At 38.0% G+C, this 17,116-nt stretch overlaps 2 protein-coding genes across 2 annotated transcripts; one reads left to right on the top strand and one right to left on the bottom strand.

Moving 5' to 3' along the window:
• Window positions 1–2,737: 2,737 nt before the first annotated feature.
• On the bottom strand, window positions 2,738–3,865 carry LOC102513122 (olfactory receptor 10G6). The gene is given in 2 exon segments (XM_006174358.2): window positions 2,738–3,642; window positions 3,644–3,865. Coding segments are annotated over 2 exon segments (927 nt in total). The 5' UTR covers window positions 3,854–3,865; the 3' UTR covers window positions 2,738–2,925.
• Window positions 3,866–12,621: 8,756 nt separating this feature from the next.
• LOC102512885 (olfactory receptor 10G9) lies at window positions 12,622–13,687 on the top strand. Its single transcript, XM_006174357.2, has one exon. The coding sequence runs from the start codon at window positions 12,752–12,754 to the stop codon at window positions 13,685–13,687; it is 936 nt and encodes a 311-aa protein (XP_006174419.1). The 5' UTR covers window positions 12,622–12,751.
• The last annotated feature ends 3,429 nt before the right edge of the window (window positions 13,688–17,116 follow it).

The raw sequence follows: 17,116 nt of genomic DNA, 5'->3' as shown, positions 1-17,116 counted from the left end.
AGGAACTGCCTGCGTTTCTTATTTTATATATATAATATTATTATACATTATCAGGTTAAGTATTTTTCATGTTTCTCATGTCCTATTTTCTTGAATACTTTGATCTTTAAAGATTGTAGGATTTTATTATTGCCTGCTTTTTTTCCTTTACAAAATCCTCAGTAGAGAAATTGGTCAGATGGTGTAAGTACTACTATCCTATCCAAACAAACATGTTGTCTCTAAGAGAGCTTGGGAAATCCAACTCTTATTGAAGGTCTTGCAAAACTTGATTTGTTGTAGACTTTTACTATTGCTCCTTTTTTTTTTTTTTTAAGATTTCTTAGCTATGCAGATGGAGATGGACAATACCCTATATCTGGGAGGCATAGAAAATTTTGCCAAACTCTCCTATTAACTCTTGTCTGTTGTTTGCATTTCATTATATTGGTGAGAACACAGTAGTCTTATCACACATCCAGAGTGAGCTTTTTGGAGTCTGAGTTCCACAAATTCTTCCAAAGCTTGGGATTGTGTGTTCACTGAATAATCAGAAAGACAATTTCAATGGTTTATAGTGTGCTCTTCTTTGGATTTTGTCTCTTTAAATTTCTAGGAATAGTCTACCCACACACCCTTTTTAGTCTCTTCAGTGGGTCAAGTTAAATACCAGAGTACTATTTGAGTTTTTTCTTTTTCTTTTAAATCTAATTTGCCTTTAGTCCTAAAATGTATCTCCTATCTGTATCTTCATTTTAATTTTTCTTATGTTTTTAATTACTATTTTAATTAATTTTTAATTACTATTACTAATATTTTTAGTTACTGTTTTCAGTGTTGGAGAAATGTTCAGGCTAACTACTTTTCCTCTTCTGCTTTAGTTTTTCTCATTCTCAAGGCTGGGTAACCTAAAAACAAACTTGAAAACAAAATATCCTCTTAAGAGGTAAAGTTGCATTAAAAATATTACTCCATGCAGTTCTTTTTAGTGAAGGGTTCAAGTTCTGGACTCAGTCAGCTCTGCTGCTGCTTTAACTGTGGATAGAGGATAAAGTAAAATTTGTTGCTTGCTATTTTTAGGGGTAGGCTTCTTAATTTAAAATGATGAGATATATTTTAATTTCTCTATTTAAAGTTAAACAACAAGTTAAGTTTTTTTTATGTAACCCTTCATTTTTGTGCATGATATGTCATTGGCCTTGATGAGAAAAGAGGTCCCCATATTTGCTTTAATCTGACTTCCAGGTCTCTGTTCTGACCCAGGAGGCTTATTAACTGAGTTCTGCTTCCTTTTGTGCCATGGGATGTTTAGGTGTCCATGGGGAACTGCAGTTTTTTATGTTTGCCAAATAGGGCTTGTAACTGCCTCTCCCTAGACCCAGGGCTGCTCTGACTGAGATAGCTAATTAGACGTCTCTAGAGCATTCTCCTAGGATTATCCTCAGGGTTTATATTGTTTCTATCACATGAAAAATTCTGTCTACTCCTTTCTTCTCACTGACTAGGTTTTACAAGATCTTCAAACCATAGATCATTCTGTACTTTCCAGAATCCAGGTCTAATGATCTTTATGTTTTCTTCCTGAAAGACTGCAATACTTATTGTACACTGAATTACACCAGTTGCTTCTTACTCATTTTCTAGTCATATATTTTATCTATATGTCATATATAAATGCATTTTCTTCTCACAAGATTATAAACTCATTTAGCACAGACAACAATGTTACAGTTTTGAAGTTAATACCGAGTACATTTTTGTTGATTTGAATTGGGTTGCCTTTTCACACATATTTTGATGCTCAACCTTGCATCTCTGCCGTTACAGCAGACGGCAAGAAAAGTTACTGGCCACACGCATTTTGGCTCAGAAAGTTTCTGGTCCACAGATACCAGTTCTTCGTTATGCCCATTTTTTAACAATTGGAATTGATTTTGGAGAATATAACCATACTTCTTGGGCTATATTCACCCATGTACATTTGAAACAACAAAATTACTTGTAGCCCCCTGTATCCCATAACGTGGGAGTGAAGGGCCCCCACTTGGACCCTGGCGACATTATCACAAAAAAGTCCAATAGAACAGGCTTCAGGTCATCTTCTTGCAACCAGGTACATGTCCCATCCCATTCTTCTCATTCATGCTCAACAGTTGTGGGGAAACGCCAGAATGTTGTAGCACAGATATTATTCTATAATTTCATATGATCTGTTTAATTAATATCCATAAAAGTAGCAGAGAGACCTGGTCTGTGTGGAGCAAGGAAACTTCTCCTTGACACACGCACTTCGGTTTTACCAAAGTGGAGTCCTGTGCAAACTCAGAAGGCCAGCACCACTCCAGTCATGATGCAGTGCACGTAGAATGAATAGCTGCCTGATCTTATGAAATTACCCTATCAAGTTCAAGTTCATCTACCACTTTTTTACCAAAGTGAAAAGCAGATGGTAAGGAGTGTGGGAAAGCCTCTTACTCCTTTGAACTTAAGTTTTCCCACAATTGCATGGGAATAATAAAATCTACCTCACCTAATTGTTGTCAAGGTCAAATCACATGGTTTGCATGAAGGTTGTTGGTAAACTGTAAAAAGCTATATGGGTGTTAACTCAGGGATTAGAAGCAATGATATACATGTAGATGGGTGCCACAGAGAGCATTTTTATGTGGACATTTTACTTATCTTAGATTTTTTGTGCAAGGTGCCATCCTTGTTGAGTTGTTTTGATTGATTTCCATTGGTATGGAAGGAAGAAACATGGAAAATCATGTTTGAAAGTAGGTTACAATGTGGAACTTAACGAGGTTTCCACCTCTGTACCTAGGAGTCTTCTACTTTCTGCATGAATCCTTTTTCTGTCTTAAATCTCCCCAATTCTCTAGTGTCCCAGCTTCTGCCCTGCATTTTAGTATCTCTTGCATGTCTGCCATGCATGAATCAGAGAGGCTACACATCCTTGTGACCCCCCATCCTCCATAATGCTGCCTTCATCTCTTTGTTGCAAAGTGTGTAAATGATGGGGTTAAGCAGGGGAGTGATGACGGTGTAGAAGACAGCTACCACTCCATCCAGGGGTTCCTGTGAGCCAGGACGCAGGTAAATGAAGGTGCAGGGCACGTAGTAAACAATGACAACAGTGAGGTGGGCGGCACAGGTGGAGAAGGCATTGCGGCTCCCATCGGCGGACCGGATTCGCAGGATGGCAGCCACTATGTAACCGTAGGAAGTGAGGATAAGCACAAAGCAGGTGAGGGCCAAGAATCCAGTGTCCACAAAGGTGACCAACTCGTTGATGGTGGTGTCAGCACTGGCTAGACGCAGCATGGCAGGAATGTCACAGAAGAAGTAGTCTACCCGGTTTGGACCACAGAAGGGCAGCCGGAATATGAAGCTTGTTTGGAAAAGTGAGTGAATGGTGCCTCCCAGCCAGGTACCCATAGCTAGGTAGTTACAGACACTGTGGGTCATGATGGTGGCATAATGTAAAGGCTTACAAATGGCCAGGAAACGATCACAGGCCATGAGTGTGTAAAGGAAGCATTCAGTGCAGCCCAGGAAATGGAAAGAAAAAAGCTGGATAACACAGCCCCCAAAGGAGATAATCCGACTATCCAAGAGGAAGCCAGCTAGCATCTTGGGGACAATGGCAGAGGAAATGGTCACTGTCCAAGCAGGAGAGGTGACACAGGAACCAGTACATGGGGCGGTGGAGCTGGGTGTCCGCCAAGACCGTGAGGGTGATGAGCCCATTCCCAGAGACAGTGAGGGCGTAGATGACGAGGAAGGCTAGGAAGAGGGGCGCCCCCAGCTGTGGCGGGTGGTGCAGGCCCACTAAAAAGAAGTGAGACACAGAAGTCTGGTTTCCACTTTGCATTTCCTTGCTGTTCAAATCTGCCCCAAAAAGTTGCAGAAGGGAAAATATCAATGCCCTTTAAATTCTGTAGGCATGGATTATATGTTCTATGTCATTCCCAAACACGGACAGAAAAGGATATCAGAAAGGGAGATCTTGTTCTTGCTCTAACTGTTGTTCTTAATCATTCTTTCCCCCTCTGCTTCCCCCGACTCCTGATTCTGCGATTCTGCTTGGCTCCAGAGACCAACCATTCTCTCTAAGGTTAAAACCGATGTAACAGATTATGTGTATATAATTCAGGAGAGTGAAGGAAAGACCATACACAGAGATTTTCATGTCAGAAAGAAGAACAATCACATAAAACCTAAACCAGTCTATGAAGAACAGGTTGTTCTGTTGTTTTCATTCAGTTTGATCTTTGGTCTATGTAGCAGAGAGGTAGGCTGCAGTGTATTTACTAGAATTTGAGAGTTGGTATTATATTTCTTAGTGTAAATATACTAAATAAAAATCTGTGTAGATTTTAAAAAATGCACTATATGGGCTACACACCAAACAAAATATTCAGAATCTTTGAAATTATACTAGAAATGTCTGCTTTCATAAATTCTATTTCAAAAATGCACATTAATTTTAAATCCTTCAGATTAATGAAGCAGTACAAAATCTCAGCCCCAGGGAACCTGTTGTCATCTTTTCTCTTGCTCCTGGATAAGGGCAGTCCATTTGTCCGTCCATCCATCCATCCATCCATCCAACTGTCCATATTTCCATTCAGTAAGGTAGCATATATTATATCTTAAGAGCATAGCCTGTGAAATCAGACCTGGTTTTAAAATCCTAGCCTTTTCACTTTCACTCATTGGTAATCTTGGAAAAGCCATTTCACCCTTCTTTACCTATTTCTCTAAGTTGGGACAATCATATGGTCTACTTTATGGAGTTGTTGTAAGGATTATATAAATGCACGTAATTCACGGTAGCACTCAATAATATTAGCTATTATTTTCGATAAACCGTATGTTGCGGTCCTGTATTAGGCAAATTCAGTCACTGCATTTGTGAAGTGACCCTGTAGCTTCCAGTGAGTTGTCCTATAGTGGATCTGAAGCCTCCAGGTTTGAAGCAGCGTCACAAAAAGCCTCTATCCCAGGACTATGGGTGACTGGCATCAGCCACAGTGAAAGGAAGAAACCAGGAAAGGTTGCCTAAGGGGGTGCCAGAGCTCTTCCAGACACTGAAGGGTCATGGAAGGTGTATCTTTCCTAGTGTCACCTGTCCACCAATCTTAGCTCAAATCGTTGGTTTACCAACTGGAGCCAAATATCCAAAATGGTGTGTCATCTTCCCAAGGACTCAGGGGCCACCCAGATGGCTCAGAAGGGTTCAGAAAATGTGGACTAAAATTTGACTTCCAGCTAGACTCCTAAAAGTCAAAAGAACCAAGGCTGCCGGGGTGGCTGCCATCTAGTTCTTCTCCTCCTACACCGTGAATCACTGTGTATCAATAATCTCATTCCTCTCAGTCTTCTTCAGTACCACAGAGGCTACTCATCAGGGAAAACACGTGTTTTGGGGACTGAGCAGTTTCCTAGGTCATGAGACTTTCCTTCTTAAGCCCAGGAGAGTCCAGGGCAAACTAAGATAGGTGGGCACCCTAAATAAGGGTTTAAACCACATAGAGACTAGATAATCTCTCAACACGTAGCTACAGAATCTATTGTGAAGCAATTTCAGAGGAAATACTTAGAGATTTCCTACACAATTCCTGGATTACCAACCTTTATTGGCATCCCAGTGCTCAGGGCAAAGTCCAAACCTACTGGCACAACCTGTGCAAACAGAGAGACTCATAATCTGATGTCCACTTACTTTAGCCTCATGTCTTTGTTCTCCAACCAACAAATTTGTTCTGTAGCCATTTTTCCTAGTTTCTTATACATTTGTCCCTTTAATATGGAATGGCTTTGTTCCACTGATGCCTGAAAATTTTCTGCTCATCTTTCAAGATCTCATTCATGTGTGATTTACTAAGTAGAGCCTAGCCACCCTTTCCCCCAAATGCCCACTCATTCTTTGTATCCCCTGCAGTACCACATTTGCATTTCTATAATAGGCTTACCAAGCACATTGACATTTACCCCTTGGTATGCCTGATTTCCCCCGTTGGACTGTGAGTTCCTGCAGGGAATATGCCTCATTTTTCTTTTCATCTCAAGTTCACAGCATACTTTGCACAGAAGGAGTCTTATAACTTATTGAATAAATACATTCCAAGACGCTTAATCTAAGATAATATCAGTTAAGTCTTACACCCCAGCTCCCCAAATCATAAGAATTCCAGTACTGAGACCGTCACCACTTATGAGTTATATTATTTTGAACAGATTTCTTAATATACCTAGTCTCAGTATTTCCTTTGTTAAAAAAAAAAAAGATACAAAGAGGGAGTCAGGGAGGTGGAGGAGAGAGAGAGGGAGAGAGGGAGAGAGAAAGAGACAGAGAGAGAGAGAGGAGTTGGTGTAGATTCTCACCAAAAAAAGAAATAGCAATTTCTTCTCCATCAATAAGAATTCGCGCTTTAAATTGAGTTCTTACATAAGGAAAATCAGTTTTTCTCCTAGCCTCAATTCTCTCCTGTTCTATAAATTTTTTCTTGTCTGTCTGTTGCCTTGACATCTCAGTCCTTATTCATTTTTATATTATTTTTCTCTCTGCACAGAAATAATCATCTTTTCTCCTCGGGAAGACAGAATACCCCTGGTTTACCCATGAACAACTAAAACTGCTCCAGTTACGTGGTCCTTACAGTTTAGTCAGCACCACATTATATTAGCAGCATGTAATATATTCATCTGTGTAATGGGAAGAGAAGCAGTTTCCACAAAAAGTCTTGGGGAAAAGGATATTAGTACCCATATACTAGCTTTATCTGGCCATTTAAATCCTGTGTGAACTAACTAGGCTTCAGGTAGACCCTAAACTCACCTGAGAAGTAAATTGGTCTTTGATGAGCAGAGTATAAAGGTCCTCTCCTCCCCAAACACTTATTTGTAAATCATAACACTTTACAAATGACAGGAAGGAGATCTCAGCTGTCTTCCCTGTTCCCAATGCCTCTAACATATTTTTAATAAATATATGTCTCAAAAGAAGTTCCAGTACTACACCTCTGTCTCCCTCCTGGAGTCTTCTCTGCTGATGAAGACATCGCTACCTGGATGTGAATCGGCCATGAGGCCACGAACTGCTCCTTGACTCGGTTTCTTTCTCTTTGCTCTTTCTTGGGGAAGGTCTTTTTCGAGCTCAGCAGGTTCCCTGATCTCGTCCCCCGACATGCCCCTCTTCTTGATTTTGTCACTGTGTTCTGTCTTACACCTCTCTGGGCTCACTCCTCCTCCTCTTAGCCTTTTTGAAAGTAGTTTTGGCAGCAAGTCCCCTAGGCTTTGACCTGTGGAGACTGGCTTTCTGGCAAGCAGTTTCTTCCTGCCTATAGTCCCCACAGGGTAGGGGCTAAGGGCTGACATCACTTCTCCTTTCCCCTCCAGGGGCAATTAACTTGCAAAGAAATAAGTTTCAGTGGGCTTTGTTAATAGCCAAACGTGAACCAAGGCTGTTCAGGAAGTTTACGTAGTCCTTGTAATGGCCCTGTGGCGTAGAATCCTGCTGGGAGCATGCACTTGAGCTGGAGTCAGGATCACTCCTTCCATTTCTTTGAGTTTTAGTTTTCTCATCTATAAATTGAAGGTAGCATTGACATACCTACTTACACCATAAATTATGGGCATGGAGTTTGAATGAACTTTAAAGCCAAAGATGCTACATAAATGCCATGTTAATTACTGTAACAGTGCCCTTTGAATTTAACTCGGGTTGAAAGAGGGTAACTACTACAGCATTGCACTAGGACAGGCAGCACTGTTTAGATCATCCAATATGCAAACAGGAGATGGAGTATGTAAGTAAGCTAGATGGAGTATGAAGAACTTGGCAATCCCTTAAAAATTGAACACACATAGATTAGAGCAGATTAGAGCTGAACAGCCCTTTAGAGAAATGATTTAGAGCATCCCCCCATTCTGCACTTGGAGAAACTGAGTTCTGTTGAGAACATGGACTTTTCCAAAAATTAAAGGTCATACTGCTTAGTGAATAAAATCTCACATATGTGCTATGTAGGTATGTTATATAGAATCACTTAACTATATAGAGATAATAGAGGAACTGGTAGTTCAAAAATAGTGTTGGACAAATGATAGACCAATAAGTACTTGTTAAATTGTTTTTTGTCTTTTAATATGCTTTAATTATTTACTTTAAATCATTGTTGGTGTACTTTTTTTAGACTACAAGTCATTTTATTTTATTACTATTCTTCCTTCCAGTTTTATTGAGATGTAAGTGACATATAGCACTGTGTAAGTTTAAGGTGTATGGCATAGTTATGTAACTTACATACATCATGAAATGATTACCACAGTAAGTTTAGTGAACAGCCATCATCTCATATAGATATAAAATTAAAGAAACAGAAGAAAAACGTGTTTTTTTACATGTGAGATTTTGTATGTGCCCTTTAAGAGTGGGGTATCTCTTTCCTACAGCCCTCCAGCTCTCTAGAAAGCAAGAACCTGAGCCTTTAAAGCCAGATGTTCTGGGGGCTCATCTTCCTGGTGCAATACCCCTGGGCTGTGGAGCCTGATGGGGGCTTGAACCTGTTGCTCCTTGGGGAGAACCTTGGAGTTGTGATTTTGCTCCCATTTGTGGGTTGCCTATTTGGGATATGGGTCTACACCCTTCTTACCTATCTCACTGTAGTTCCTTCTTTATAGCTTTAGTTGTAGAAAATCTTCCCTGCTAGTCTTCAGGTCACTCTGATCAATAGTAGCTCTGTAGGTAGATGTAATTTTGGTGTGCCCAGGGGAGGATGTGAGCTCAGGGTCTTCTTACTGTACTGTATTGGCAACTCCCCTCTCTTCACTCTTTTTATGTCTTTTAAAGAAAGGCTCGTCACTACCTCTTGCATTTAACTTTTCAAAGCTAACTTTTTATCACCTATATGACAGGTCCTCTTTTGGATCATAGTTTTTGTGTAACAGTTGAATCTGGGGTGATTTGTCCACTCACAAACTCACAGGGTATTATGCTGGTTGATATTACATTTGTTGACTATATTAGTAACATCATGCTGATAGGACCTGGTGAGTGGGAAATAGACTATATCCCAGATGCCTTGCAAATTCATATGTGTAGCATATTATGGGAGAAAACCTATGGAAACAAATAAGATGTCACTTCAGTGACATTTCTGGTAATCTAGTTGCCTTGGGATGAGTTTGGCTAGTTCAAAAAATCTGTTCCAGCTTTAATAATGTTCAAGAATGTCATCTTACACTGTGTTGAAGGTTCTTTTATTTCATTTTACTTCTGAAGCACCAAATAAATAGTACAAAGAATCTGTAAGAGGTACTGGTAGAAGGAAATAAGTGTAGCAATAAAAATCCATGGCAGTCCACCACATGGACTGCACACCAATTGTAGACATCCTTCCTCTCGTATTTACACACATACAACGTCAGCACTTAATACAATGCAAGCTTATTCCCATGCTAATCGTTTCAGAGGAGTTATTCCAATATATCACCACTTAAATTTCATCCAGACTCAAATCTGGAGTCTCTAAGTGTTGTCAATTCCATTTCTGGTTTTGAAGTAATCTAACTCTCACCATCATGTGATGTATGGACAAAATAATAAATTTATCATGAACTCATAATAATGGTGTGAATGTAGGGGAAAAAATTAAAACATGTAAATAAATATATCCCGAAACAATGCAGAAAATACATGTAGGAGGTACAATACTTATTTTGCAAATGGCTAGGAGGTAACAGCTAATATTAATGACTATCTTCTTCAACATTTTTTCTTATCAAGAAACTCATTATGCTGGTTGCCAATAGGATGAATCAAGCCATTATCACTGCAAAACACAAACATGTGTTGATCTTGCCAAATTAGGTTGCACTCGTTTACTATTAATTTTTTATCTCTGGATCTAGTTATGGAATTACCCAGGTTCACTGGATAAGGAAGAGGGCAGAGTAGAAAATTATTGCCTTATGTGTTAATACAAATGTTTAGTTGGGAGATAAAAGCCAGGAATTCTACAATGCTGTGTTTTTATGACAAGCCAGACATTTCTCATTGTGCAGTGTGCCTAGAAACTCACACCTTAGAGAGCCCCTCCATATGAAAAGAGGAAAGTCATGGCTTTCCTTCTACCAGTACCTCTTATAGATCCTTTGAACTATTGATCTGGATATAAATGTAAGTAAAGATGTGTAAGACCTCAACAATAGAAGTTGCAGAACATGTTTGAGAAATATATAAAAGTTGCTAAAGAAATGGAGGCTTATAAATTGCTCATGGCTTGGAAGACAATATTTTAAAGATTCCAATTCTCAATTTTTAAAATAGATTCAATGCAATTCTAAATACAATCCCAGCATTTTATTCTGTAGACACATGCCCCTTAGAGTGTATAATCTAATGGGGACTGGGGCCCCCAAATGGCCAAGATAATCTAGAGAGGTAAAAACTAGAAGATTCACAGTACCAGTACCCTTCATTATGAAGGGTTTCCCTAGTTTCTCAGGTTTTATTTCTATATTTATTAACTTTCTGCTTTGAGATTTCCCACCTTTATTTAGATTTTTAACTCATCTGAAATTAATTTTATTTTAGATAATACATAAGGATGTTGTTTTCTACATAATTAGGGATGATAGTTGCAACTATCTCACTAACTGAAGTGGTGTTTAAGAAATTGGTTTAAATTCCCAACTATTTTGTTTTCTCATAGTATGGTTATTAAGCTCTAGCTTTATTACATGTGATTAAAGAAAATTAACTGCAAAATTTGTATTTTAAAATGCAATCCATTAGATTCAATGTATCATTTTTTGGGGGGTTAGCCTTTGTTTTCTTTAGAATATCTTTTTTTTTTAACATTTTTACTGAGTTATAATTATTTTACAATGTTGTGTCAAATTCCAGTGTAGAGCACAATTTTTCAGTTACACGTGAACATATATATATTCATTGTCACATTGATTTCTCTGTGAGCTACCACAAGATCTTGTATATATTTCCCTGTGCTATACAGTATAATCTTGATTATCTATTCTACATTTTGAAATCCCAGTCTGTCCCTTCCCACCCCCTTGGCAACCACAAGTTTGTTTCTTTAAAATATCTTTACCTAAATAAATGTAATAAAGACTACCACAGTTATTTCTAAATTCAATGGTAAAAAATTTGGAAATTCAGCTGTTTTAAATCACCTTAAAAGATGATGGAGGAGAGAGTGAGATGTTAGATGGAGGTACAAACAGGGGGTGACCATTTATGGATTCTGGGCAATTTTAAGTTGAGAATAAACAGTTGTGAGTTTATCTTCATCAGTGATGAGAGGTCCTGAGGGTTCTGAGTCCTTCTTTTCTTTTAGGTGTAACTGCTAGCTCCAGAAAGACATGACCTCTTCTCAGGAGGGTTTGAATAATGAATGCATAGGGAAATAAATGCATGATTATTAAAAATCTTTCATTAGCCCCTTTCTGTGGCTTTTTTGCTTATCCAGGGAACCTGAAGCCCTGAGAGTATTCCTATTCCCTGAGAAACTAAATCAAATTAAGTTCCTGCCTGTCTAGCTATGTTAGTTTCCATTCTCTGTCCTTCAACTGGTTGGGTCCTTGAACAGAAATGAATCACTCTTTCTCACCAATCACAGGTATATCTGTTCTTATAGTAGTAACTTGCAAACAGGTGCCTCAGCGTAGCATGTAGAAAGTTAAATATTTAGGCAAGGTGCAGGGGGAAACACAGATGAGTTTTATATTGAAAGGAATCACATACTGAAAGGTAGATTTCTCTTCTCCTTGCTTTTCCTCATCAAACTTCCTCAGAAATAAGATACTTGGGGATTGTTAGACTTCCTTCTAAATGTGGTTGTCAAGTCTCTGTCTCACTCTCTGTTTCTCTGTCTCTAATTTCTCTCTCTCCATATATATATATATTTGTATACACTACATATATACATATATATAATATAAAACATATACATATCTGTATATATACAATTAGTAACAGGGACCTACAAGTAGGAGCTAAGTTGCTATAGCATGGACAAGCAAGTCAAATATTGATACCTGTGATTGATACTCAGGCTACCTTGCAATTCACCTGCTAAACATTTTCATACTTCATCTAATTTATATGTAATTTATCCTGGTGATAGTATCCCACTGGTATAGTAGAAATTTTAGAAATATAGTTGTTCCACTTTTTTGAGTTCTAATATCCATATAAGTGATTAGGGTAATTATGTCTCACACACACATTTTTTAAAACAAGGCAACAGTTTTCTATGATTTGCTATCATTTATTGAGTACTTATCAAGTGCTAGGTAGGCACTTTTCTAAGTTAGGTGCTCCTGAGTCTCAGATGAGATTAGAGACCAAGCTGACAACTTAATTTCAGCTTTGTGAGACCTGGAGCAGAGAGTCCAGCTAACCTGGCCCACAGAAAATGTTAAGGTAGTAAATTTGCTTTGTTTTATGCTACTAAGTTAGTAGTATTTATGAGACATCAATAGAAATTAACAGTGGATTTCTCCTAACTTCTTTTGCATATATCTATGTGTGCCTCTGTGTGTGTGAGAGAGAGAGAGAGAAGATGAAATAATTCTATCACTTTTGTCAAAGAAGGTTTGTAATAAGCAAAGTTGAGTATAACTCTAGAATTATCTGCCATGTATGATGCAGTTGTCACATGGACAGTGGGTTCTCAGTTCTCAATTAAATGCTGAGTGCTCTTGATATTCCCATAGAGAGAGGGACCAGAGGCATGGAGAAATGACAAACGTGAGTCTAGTGACAACGTTTATCCTCACCGGCCTTCCCCATGCAGCAGAGCTGGACCTGCTCCTCTTTGGAATCTTCTTGGTGATTTATGTCCTCACTGTGGTGGGGAACCTCCTCATCCTGTTGGTGATTATGGTGGATTCCCACCTCCACACCCCCATGTACTACTTCCTGACCAACCTGTCCTTCATTGACATATGGTTCTCCACGGTCACTGTGCCCAAAATGCTGATGACCTTGGTGTCCCCGGGAGGCAGGGCTATCTCCTTGCACAGCTGCGTGGCCCAGCTCTACTCCTTCCACTTCCTGGGGAGCACCGAATGTTTCCTCTACACAGTCATGTCCTTCGACCGCTACCTGGCCATCAGTTACCCGCTCAGGTACGCCAGCATGATGAGTGGGCAAGCGTGCGCCCTCCTGGCCACAGCCACGTGGCTCAGCGGCTCTCTGCACTCTGCTGTCCAGACCACACTGACATTCCGCTTGCCCTACTGTGGACCCAGCCAGATCCAGCATTACTTCTGCGATGCACCGCCCATCCTCAAACTAGCCTGCGCAGACACCTCCACCAACGAGATGGTGATCTTTGTCAACATCGGAGTAGTGGCCTCAGGCTGCTTTCTCCTGATAGCGCTGTCCTACGTGTCCATCGTCTGCTCCATCCTGAAGATCCGCACCTCACAGGGGAGACACAGAGCCTTTCAGACCTGTGCCTCCCACTGCATTGTGGTCCTTTGTTTCTTTGTTCCCTGTGTTTTCATTTACCTGAGGCCAGGTTCCAAGGATGCTGTGGATGGGATTGTGGCAGTTTTCTACACTGTCCTGACCCCGCTTCTGAACCCTGTGGTGTACACCCTGAGGAACAAGGAAGTGAGGAAAGCTCTGTTGAAGCTTAAAGACAGAGTAGTGTATTCTCATAGCAAATAAACCCTGTGATGTAGTTATGCTCATTTAAAATATACTAGTAAGATAATTTAGTCAGCAACATGAAATGCATTGTATTTATAGTTCTCAATGTTAAACTTTATCCAAACCACCTCACAGGAATATCTGTTTGACTAGTATTTCTGAGGAATTTGAAAAATCATAATTTGATTTTTTTAACATGAGATTCCAGTTTATTAATTTAGTAAAACCAAAAGTTATATATCAGATTATCTTATATTGGCATAGTTCCTTGCAATAGAATTCAGTTTGATCTTTTTTTTAATTGAAGTATTATTGACATATAACACTCTATTAGTTTTAGCTGTACAACACAATGGTTCAGTATTTGTGTATATTGTAAAATGATCACCACAGTAAGTCTACTTAACATCTGTCACTGTACATAGTGACAACATTTTTTTTTCTTTTGTGGGAACTTTTAAGATATATTCTTTAACAACTTTGAAATATATGAGTATTATTAAATATGGTCACCATGCTGTACATGACATCCCCATGACTTATTTATTTAATAACTAGAAGTTGTTACATTTTGATCTCCTTCACTCTTGTTGCTCCCTCTTTAGAACTCTGGCCACTAGCACAGTAGCAATTACTACTCTGTTTTCTGTATCTACGAACTTGGTTTTTGTTGTTATAGTTGTTTAGATTCCACACATATAAGAGTTCATAAGGTATTTGTCTTTTTCTGTCTGACTTATTTCACTTAGCATGATGCCTTCAGGGTCCATCCATGTTGTCACAAATGGCAGGATTTCCTTTCTTCTCATGGCTTAATACCCCATTATTAATATTTTTTGCTTTCTTTAAAAAATTTTTTTTATTTATTTATTTTTTTGGAAGAGAAGGTAATTAGGTTTACTTATTTATATTTACTTTTAGAGGAGGTACTGGGGATTGAACCCAGGACCTTGTGCATGCTAAGCATGCATTTTACCACTTGAGCTATAATTTTTTGAGGAATCTCTATTCTATACTGTTTTCCATAATGGCTGCACCAATTACTTTCTGACCAATAGTGCCCAAGGGTTCCCTTTTCTCCACATTTTTGCCAACACTTGTTACGTGTTGTCTCTTTGATAAAAGCCAGCCTAATAGATGTGAAATGATATCTCATTGTTGTTTTGATTACACTTAAGGGATATGAGCTCTATCTGCTATGTTAAAACGTGCACAGAAAATGAAAAATGCACCAAATGTCAGTAGTGGTTATCTCTGGTGAGAGAGATTGGGATTTTTTTTTTTTAATTGAAGTACCGTCAGTTATGATGTGTCAGTTTCTGGTGTACAGCACAATGTCCCAGTAATGCAGATATGTGCATATATTTGTATCCTGAAATTTCTGTTAACCCTCCCTTAGATTTTCTTTTGTAAGTTTTCTATCTGTGTTCATTCCTGTTTTGAACTAATATAAATGGAATCCCACAGCAGCATTTTAGCCTAAAAATTGTGTTTAAAACATTGATTTTAATGGCTGTAGTTTACTCAGTGTTTTGAGAAGTTCTGTAATATCTAGTTTATAAATAAAACACATTTCTTTCTCTCTCCATTTTTCTCAGTTTCTTCTCTCTTCTTTCACACTAAACAACGATGTGAAAAAGCAGGTAACATTTTCCAAGCAATACCAGAGGAGTTAACAGTTTTTTTTTCCCATATGTAAGCAGAACAGCTAAGTATATTTTTATACATGGTATGAACTACATATGTGCAGAATTTATGTAGATTCCTGGAAAAGAACTGCTATACCACTGAGTATATTACGTATCTGTAACTATATTGAAGGTCTAGTGTTTGTACCAATTTTCACTTTAAATAGAACAAAGCTTTTTTGGTATTCATTCTGGCTAGTACTTGGTATATTTAGATTTCATATTTTTTTCTTAATCTTGAAAGTATGAAACTATATCTTATTACAATTTTAATATGCATTTACATGATAACTAGTGGAGCTGAATGTTCTTTCTTTGATTTCAATCTTGTTTTCCATTCTCTGAAAAGTCTGTATGTGACTTTTGCCGATTATTTTTTGTTTTGATTTTACTTCTTGATTTATATATTTTTCTATATTACAACTGCCAATATTTTTATTTTCTCTTTAGTTTATGTGTAGTAAATATCTTCTCTCAGTATGTAACTTACCTTTTTCTCTCTCATGATGTCTTTTGATAATTCAACCATATTAAAAATAAGAATTTCAGTTTCCTCTTGTACGTTTTAAAGAGAAATTCTTCACTATATCTTGCACTTACTTATTCAAAGCTAATTTTTTATCACCTATGTGACAGGTCCTCTTTTGGTTCATGGTTTTTGTGGAACAGTTTAATCTTTAGTGATCTGTCTACTCACAAACTTACAGGATATTATGTTGATACTCTGTCGACTATATTAGTAACATCATCCTGATAGGGACTGGTGAATGGGAAATAGAAGACAGCTCAGATGATTTGCAGATTCATATGTGTAGCATATTGTGGGAGAAAGATCTATGGAAACAAATACGATGTCACCTCAGTAACATTTCTGGTGATCTAGTTGCTATGCCTTGGAGTGATTTTGGCTGGTCCACAAAATCTAGTCCAATTTTGATGATGTTCAAGAATGACAGGTGACAAATGAATTTTCACAACAGATACTTGTTGATTGAATTAATGATATATTAAGTCTAGAGATAACACTTAATATAAAGAATAATACAGTTTTGGGCTATTATGTTACTTGTCTTAGTGACACTTGTGATTTTGCCAGGGACATCAGTTCTGGGAATTTGAAGTGAGGTGGTATATACAGAGGCTCATTATGGCTTGTGTCTTTTCATAATGTGTGTGTTAATGAGTCATAGGGCTAGTAATACGAGATATATAAACCCCTTAAAGAATTCATTCTTGGAATTTCTTAGATGCAAAGTAAATACTCAATTTGTAGTAAAAGCAATTGAAAAAGGGAAGATTGGGGCACATTACTAATTATAATTTATTTCAGTGCTGGGCTGATTTTTACTAATTCACCACTGCTTTCCACAGAAAAGAAATTGAGATGAGAAGCTGAAACTAAATAATCAAAGCTATGGTTTTATATATATATATATAGATATATCTATATATATATTCAAAATTCACACACTAAACTATTTAATATGTGACACAATCCAAAATTACTCATTTTTGACTGGATAGTGATGATTTCAAAATATTCAAAATGTTTCTAATTATGCCAATAACTTTTAGGGGGTCTGTAGATACTAGGAGTAAAGTTAGAATCTTACCCTGTGGTTCAGGAAGCATAAATATCCATGTGATACAGTCTATTCATCACTAGTGGAAACAAAATACTGATACATGCAACAACAGAGATGAATCTCAGAAACATTACGTTCAATGAAGGAAGCCAGGAAAAAAGGAAAACATATTT

The sequence above is a fragment of the Camelus ferus genome, chromosome 33 (genome assembly GCF_009834535.1).
Source record: "Camelus ferus isolate YT-003-E chromosome 33, BCGSAC_Cfer_1.0, whole genome shotgun sequence".
NCBI classification, from domain to species: Eukaryota; Metazoa; Chordata; class Mammalia; order Artiodactyla; family Camelidae; genus Camelus; species Camelus ferus.
Note: the sequence above shows the minus strand (reverse complement) of the source record. Positions and strands in the feature narration are given on the sequence as shown.